Genomic DNA, 7714 nt, shown 5'->3' with positions numbered 1-7714 from the left:
AATATGTGACAGAAAAAAATGTCTACACTTTTTGGGGTCTTTAATAGCAAATTACTAGTAGTTAATAGTCGAAAATTTAACTTGAAGGTTTTTTGCTCAAATTTTTCAAGACCTGTTCAAAAAATCTCCAAAAAATTTAAATATTGATATTCAGGCTAAATGTTGCTATTTGAATGTATTTAATTGGAGTCTTTTTTCAGGTCATCTTGTTGTAACTTTTTACAGTTTTCGGGGCCATGTCTTCCTAAGTTGCTCATGGCTTTCTCCCCATGTTGTTGAAAGAAATCAAACAGTTTGCTCAGGTTTCACGGGGTTAACAGATCATCTCTGTATCTCCCTTGAAGGATCCGGAGGACCGAGTGGAGGCGGACGTGTGCCCGGAGCAGCAGCATCAGCAGAACGACAGGAAGTTAAACCGTAAAGAGAAAGCTCGTCTGGCCCGCCTCGCTGCGTCGCAGGTCAACTCATCAGAGGTACAAACTGTTTAATTAACTCGAATTCGGGGTTAAATTCATTATTCAGACTCTTGAGTTGACTGATGTCTCCCTCTGGTGGCGTGTTTTAGGAGCTGCAGCAGAAAAGAGTCCAGCGGGTTGCAGAGCCTCAGCACACGGCCGAGCTGGAGCTGGACGGTTTGAGGCAGACGGGAGGACGAAAGAAGCCGCCCAGGATCTGTCCCACCAACAAAAGTCCAGCGTCACCGAGCAACAACAGCCCGCTGTCCCCCACAGACGTCAAAGCTAAAAACACAGGTGTGTATGTCTCTGTGGCAGTGAGAGCCTTATCGAACACCAAAACATCTTCATCTACACTTAAAGCAATATTTCACCTACTTGACTCTTGATCTCTACTTTTTTTTTCATGTATTTTTTTGTAATTTTTTAAAGAAATTTCTTGCCACATTTTGGCCATTTCTTGTTGTGCTGCTTGTTTACCTTATTTTTGTGTTTCTGAGTGAAATCAAGCCAGTTTGTTCAGGTTTCGTAGGGTTAAAGCACCAAAGAACCCTGTACTAACTGTACCGATTTAATGTTTCCACAGACTATAACCTGAACATGGTGGCTGAGTTCGGTGAGCTCTCCGGCTTCAGAGCCGTTTCTCCGGCTTTGTCTAACTGCAGAGGCTCCCAGTGTTCACAGGTAAATCTCTGACAGATTTTAACTATATAAATGATCAGGATCTTAAAGTATGACATGCAGGAATATTTCTAACTGCCAATTCACCTGATGATTAAACAGAAGTTTAAACGTACACTGTTCAAATCGACATAAATGTCACCGGACAAAGTAAACAATATAAAGTAAAAAAAAAAGGTAAAAATACATAAAAGTTAACACCTGTACGCGTGTTTGTTGTGTCCGTGCTCCAGGAGATCCTGCAGAGGTCGGTGAGTGTGGAGGACCAGCGGCAGGGAGCTCCGTCCAGCAGGGCTCAGTCCAAAACCACCCTGAACGAGCTGCTGGACACCCTGAAGCTGCTGGAGGAGGAGCCAGAGCGGCTGTCGGAGCCAAAGGTCTACAGCAAAGACAAATACGCCTGGATCGATGAGGTGAGACGTCCTGACGCGGCATCTTTATCACGTGATTTCTCAGATCTTCAGCCGGCTGTGACCTGCGTCTCCTCTGTGTCTCTTTAAAGGACGGAGACTCCAACTCTCTGACCACAGACAACCTGGAGCGTCACGGCCAGCTGAGTCACCACCCCGCTCTGCCAGACGGGGGCGCCCTGCTCTCCGAGGCCAAGCTGCAGAGCATCATGAGCTTCCTGGACGAGATGGAGAAGTCTGAACAGGAGAGGCCGCGATCCGTCACGTCGGGGTCACACAGAGAGGTCGGCGTCCCGCAGTTTGATTTGTGACAGTCGAGCACTTGAAATATGCCATAATGACAACGTTATGTATTTATTCATTTTTTGGTTATATTTCCAGTCAAACAGCCATTTAGCTAAACCAGTAAATATTTAATTTTAAATCTGGTAGATAATCTTAACCCTTAGGGCTGCACTTTGAAATCACACACGCTCGTATCGCTCTGCACAAAAAAAAAATATTATACATTAATGATATTTTCTAAACACTCACACTAAAACACTCACACTCATACTGCTCTGTGCATAAAATGTGCTTTTCAAAAACAGGTTTTAAAACATATTATACGTTCATATGATATTCTACTTTCATTTAGCTTATTTTTTTTAACCAACATCAGTCCTAATATTAAATATAAAATATTCATTAATTTTCAGAATTGAAATCCCTAAATGCCAGCAAATGCCAACACAAAATAGCTTGATTTCAATATACTACATCCTAAGCAGATTTTTTTAGATCCCAGTCTGGGATATGTCAGTGGTTAGCAGCAACACTGATTATGACTAATGGAACTAGCATGTATTTTTACTGTATGTGAAAAATAGTCAAAATGACAAATTCAGAGTCAAAAGCCCAGAATGACACCCAGAAATAATACAAGTCCTGTTTTTCTGCTCTGATGGCTGTGGGATCAAAAATGTCACTTTGAATGGGTTTCAATGGAGCATTTATTGACCTGAACAGTCTGAATGTAACTATTTAGTTTCCACAGTGTATTTTAGACTTATTGTAGGAGCTGAGCTGCAAATTCACTGATTACACTCAGATACACAATCTTGCCAAAATGATTTGCCATATGCATGAACACAGACAAAATGATAAAAATGAAGAATAAAAAGCATGTAAAATGAACCAAACAGTCCCTAAAGGGTTAATCCTGATATTTGTTGTATTTCCTCATGAATAACGAAATGTAAGCAGAAGCCGAGACGAGTCGACTGGCTATTAAAGAGATCCTGTGTGTTTCAGGCCGTGCTGTCTGAGGAGGAGCTGGTCGGCGTCGAGCAGGCGTCTGCCACCGCCGCCGAGGTCAGCGGCTCCATGATGAGAATCAAACTGGAGCTGGAGGAGAAGAAACGCACCGTCAACATGCTGCAGGCTGCTCTGGTGAGAAACGCACACACATCACAGTCAGTGACTTTGGTCCCGTATGAAGTGTACCAATCTGATTCCAATAAAAACTTAGATTTTAAAAAACAACAACAAAGAAAACAGAAATCTTTGTATTTCTCCGGACGTGCTGCAGCTGACACACAGCTAAGACGCGCGTCACCAGCGCTGCGCAGGCGGGCAGTGTGGATGCTCTCACTTGTTAACATACGCGCCAAAGAAAACCACGTTCGGTGCTGCTCACACGCTGCCGACGCTGTGTGAAACGGGCTCAAGACCAAATCTAAAATAGCTGCTGAAATGAATGCTGCTTTGTCTCCTCTGCGTCCTCCAGGCGCAGCAGAGGGAGCTCACAGTGAGACACGTGAAGGAGACGGAGAAGGAGCTCAACAGAAACTTCCAGCTCCAGAAGGAACAATACGAAGCCACCATCCAGAGACACCTCACGTTCATCGATCAGGTGGGCGGACGCGGTCCGGTCTCCGCTCCATCCACCTCCTCTGACGTGTTTCTAAAACGTCTTCTGTGTTTCTGCAGCTGATCAATGACAAGAAGGCTCTGAGCGAGCGCTGTGAAGGAGTGGTGGCAGAGCTGAAGCAGGTGGACCAGAAGTACACCAAGAAGATCGCACAGATGCAGGAGCAGCATGAAATGGTGAGAAGAAGTTCCCAAAACTCAAAAATGATCTGAGGACTGAAGAGTTTGCATGTGCACCTCTGAGATTTCCCTGCAGATAACTTCAGCTGCTCTGCTTCTGCTCTGCATCCTGTGTGCTCACGGTGTGTAACTTGCTTTCTTGCAGCGCTGCTTGTGTTTAATCGTCTTTTTTTTCTTCTTCTTCTTCTTCTTCTTCTTCTCTGTCTTTGTGTGTCTGTTTTTCCCTCGCTTTCAGGTGTGGCAAATTCTGGGTCCGTTGTGCGAGGTAACTTTTTTTTCTCCGCTAACCCGGTCATCCTCGTCACCGCCGTCTCTCTCATTCTTCCACTCCTTTGTCCTTTCACTTGTCTGTCCCTCACAACTTCTGTTGGACAGTCTGTCTGCATGTGAGTCCCCTGAGTCTTTTCTCATTTATCTCTAGAGTTAGATATGAAACACTGTTTGATTAATGTGATGAGGTTAAAGGCATGTTAACCCTTTCCTTGTGCTGTGTTCAGAGGCCTTTCACAAACATTTAAACCTTTGAAACTTTGGCACATTTATTTCTCTCAAACACAAGAAAAAAAAGCACCAGCAACAAAAAATAAGTAAAATGTAGCTGGAAAATGAACTGAAAATTAGCTTTTTAAAAAAAGAGAGAAAGAATCATTAGAAAGTTATAAGATGACTGGGAATATCAAGAAAACTAGATTTATAATTATTTAATTATATCGTTAAAATTAACAAAAAAGAATATTATTAATTTTTATTATATATATTAATCATTTTTATTTACCCTTTTTTGTCATTTCATTTGTCATATATATATATAAATATCAATAATATCACATTTACCTTTTAATTGTGTTGCCCAGAATTTGTTTGATCTCGTCTTCTTTTAACTTTTGTGTTATTTATTTTTTTGATCTTTTAACACGCATGCCCCATAAATTTGTCACTGTTGTTGTTACTGTGTAAAAACTGAACAGAGTTCCTCGTTTGAGTTAAATAAAATGAATTCTCCGTCCCTTCACTGTGACATCAGTCCACAGTCATAACGTCCGCTCCTCCCTCCGCAGGAAATCAAGAAGTTGAAAGAGCTAATGAGCGCCACAGAGAAGATCCGCCGGGAGAAATGGATCGACGAGAAAACCAAGAAGATCAAAGAGATCACAGTCAAAGGTACTGAAGACACACACGCCGCTCAGCGAGGAAATCTGAGTATAAACAGCTTCACCGCAGATCTGTTAGTGTCGACTGTTTGAACGTATCAAACACTTCATTTTCATCCAAATACGCCACTGTGCCGCTGTCGTGCTTTATCAGGATTATGACACGATGTTAGAGTTTATAATTCATTTACACATACTAACCGATAGTTTTCACACGTAGAGGGTAGAAAATCTGCGAAGTATCCCTCAATCAGTGCATTTTGTGTGCATAATGATACGATGTGTGTAATATTAAAGCGGAGCTCTAAGGGTTAATAAAAAGTCGCAGACAGACGTCATCCAGTGTTGATCAAGTGTTTTTGTAATCACAGAGCCCAGAACTGTTTATATGTGTTTACTCAGTGACTGCTCAGGCACATTTACGTCTGTTTTCAGCAACATTGAGACCTAAAATAAACCTTCATTACAGTAATCTGACTCACAAACATCCTGAGTTATTATTTAAAAAACTGAATCATCTTTTATTTTCCCACTAAATGCAACAAACATGCTGCAGCCACAGGAAACATGAACTGTACTCTCCTCCTCCTCCTCCTCCTCCTCCTCCTCCTCCTCCTCCTCCTCCCCCCTCAGGTCTGGAGCCAGAGATCCAGAAGCTGATCTCGAAGCACAAGCAGGAGCTGAAGAAGCTGCGGACGCTCCACGAGGCGGAGCTGCTGCAGGCGGACGACCGGGCGGCGCAGCGCTTCGTGCGGCAGTGTGAGGAGCTCCGGCAGCAGCTGGAGAGAGAGAAGGACGAGCAGTGTCAGAGAGAGAGGGAGCTCGCCAAACAGAGGTAGGCAGGTCGCGTCAGGACCGACACTGACCTCCTGCCCAGGGACACACATCACATACTGCTGCACTTCATTCTGATCTACAGGCTGAAATCATTCTTTAATTCATGCAAAAAATAAGGATGCAAACACGCCACGCAAGAAATTCAAATAAACACGGTAGATGTTAACTGGTTTTCATAAGAAAACCTAAAAAAACTGGACCCGAATCTCCCACAGTTTTTTGTTCCTGCGGATCCTTAAAAAGTCTTAAAAGGCATTGAATTCATAAACGTAAAAATAAGGCCTTAATTGATATTCAAATATCTTCATTCTGTATTCCAAAAGTCTTAAAAAAATGTTGAGACATGGGAAGTCGGATTTTATGGATTTAGTTTTTTTTTAGTTTTTGTTATTGTAAAATTGGTCCTAAATTTCATTTAATGGTAATAAAAAATTTTGAAAAGCCTTAAAAAGTCTTAAATTTAAGCTGCCTTTAGCTGGAGGCACCTTGTGTGTCTAAAGTGTGTTTCACACAGTCGCATCAGCGGCGTGTGACGGCAGCCTCGCCGAACTGCAGCTCGTGGTGTTCACACATGCAGCGTTGAGTTCTGTATTTCCACATTTATAAGCTTTCTAAGCTTTTTTTTATCGTCTCCCCTTCAGAAAATTTCAGAGATGCCGAGTTGATGATTTTCACTGTATTAAAATCACAGATGAAATATTACAAATTTCCAAAGGTCCCTGTGCAACACTAGTCCTGAGTGAAAATGGCTTTAAACAGAAAAACAGAGTCCAGGATGAAAAAATTAACCCTTTAAAAGCGCTCGGCTCTTTAAACTGAAGCTGAAACAAACAGGAGCTCAGCGCATTAAAACCCGGCAGAGTTCATTCAACACGCTGCTCATGGCTATTTTTGGAAACAGTGAAATCATGATGACTGCACACTGACACACACACACACAAACACACACACAGTAAAAAAGAGGCTTTAATTTTATTAGCATACGACATCATGCGGGGATGATTTCGTTTTTTGCAGGACTGCGAAGAGATAATGAGCATCAGATTCACAGCCGTCAGCACGAGTTTCGTTAATTAGACGTGTTTGTGTGATGATTGCACGTGTCAGTATGTTAGCAGCCTGTGCACAGTCACATTCAGGTGTGTGTGTGTGTGTGTGTGTGTGTGTGTGTGTGTCAGGTATGAGAAGCAGCTTCAGGAGGAGGAGCTGTCCCTGCAGCAGCAGAGGAGGCGTCTCTACAAGGAGGTTGCCGATGAGAAGGAGCGTCTGGCCCAGCTGGCTGCGAGGTGAGGTCAAAGGTCACCTGTGTGTCACTCTCTCCACTGTGAAAATCCAGAGTCATAAACCGGAGCTGTTTTTGTAACGAGAGGCGTCCAGAATGTTCCAGACGTTTGGTCGTCAATCTGGAAAATAAAAAAACCTTCCCCTCGGGCGTTTAGTTCAGCGGTGGCGTTCGGTTCAGGTTCTAGTTTCTAGAAGTTGACCAGCTGAGTAAAAAAATGACAGTGATGAGCGTTTTACAAAAAGTTGAACATTTTTAACTCTTGGCGATTAGAAGGTGCAGAACAGACACTCAGCGCCTCGTCACGCTGCTGGTGTTTATGAGCGTACGTATGTGCAGGATTGGAAGTGAACTCCAGCAGCAGAAGCCACACGTATCAGTTCTCGTGACATCTTTACTCAAAAAGATCCTTTTCCAGCTTTGGTGCCCGAAACTGCTCTGAGTGAATCGGCTGTATTTTTACAGGTGGTGACTGTTAGGGATGATTGTGGTTTCACTTTTCAAAGCTCATCTTTGTGTTCGTCTGGCAGGCAGCGAGCTGAGCTGGAGGATCTGCGCCGACAGCTGGAGGAGAACAGCTCTCTGGCTGGACGAGCGCTCAGAGACGAGCTGGACAAGAGCAGAGAGGAGCAGGAGAGGAGACACCAGGTCAGAGCGGCACCAGAGTCCGTCACTGCAGACTTCCCAGATAAATGGTGTCGTTTTTGGTGTCTTCCAAACCACGGGCATGTTTTCTTTAAAAAAATCATCAAAACTTTATCATCTTCTTTTTTAAAAATTTAAAATCATCAAATCAAGAAAAAAAAA

General features: G+C 43.1%; 1 protein-coding gene across 1 annotated transcript in view; it reads left to right on the top strand.

Moving 5' to 3' along the window:
* The window catches only part of cep131 (centrosomal protein 131), a 19160-nt gene extending 13288 nt beyond the window's left edge, over positions 1-5872 (top strand). Inside the window, exons 12-22 of the mRNA XM_042508605.1 lie at positions 345-473; positions 566-752; positions 1042-1139; positions 1370-1549; positions 1639-1830; positions 2840-2977; positions 3315-3440; positions 3518-3634; positions 3873-3902; positions 4696-4798; positions 5422-5872. Of these exons, the coding sequence (XP_042364539.1) occupies positions 345-473; positions 566-752; positions 1042-1139; positions 1370-1549; positions 1639-1830; positions 2840-2977; positions 3315-3440; positions 3518-3634; positions 3873-3902; positions 4696-4798; positions 5422-5627 (1506 nt within the window). The 3' untranslated portion in view covers positions 5628-5872. The remainder of the gene's footprint in view (positions 1-344; positions 474-565; positions 753-1041; positions 1140-1369; positions 1550-1638; positions 1831-2839; positions 2978-3314; positions 3441-3517; positions 3635-3872; positions 3903-4695; positions 4799-5421) is intronic.
* Positions 5873-7714: the final 1842 nt, after the last annotated feature.

Source organism: Plectropomus leopardus, chromosome 19, assembly GCF_008729295.1.
Source record: "Plectropomus leopardus isolate mb chromosome 19, YSFRI_Pleo_2.0, whole genome shotgun sequence".
NCBI lineage: Eukaryota > Metazoa > Chordata > Actinopteri > Perciformes > Serranidae > Plectropomus > Plectropomus leopardus.
This window is presented reverse-complemented; position numbering and strand designations above follow the sequence as displayed.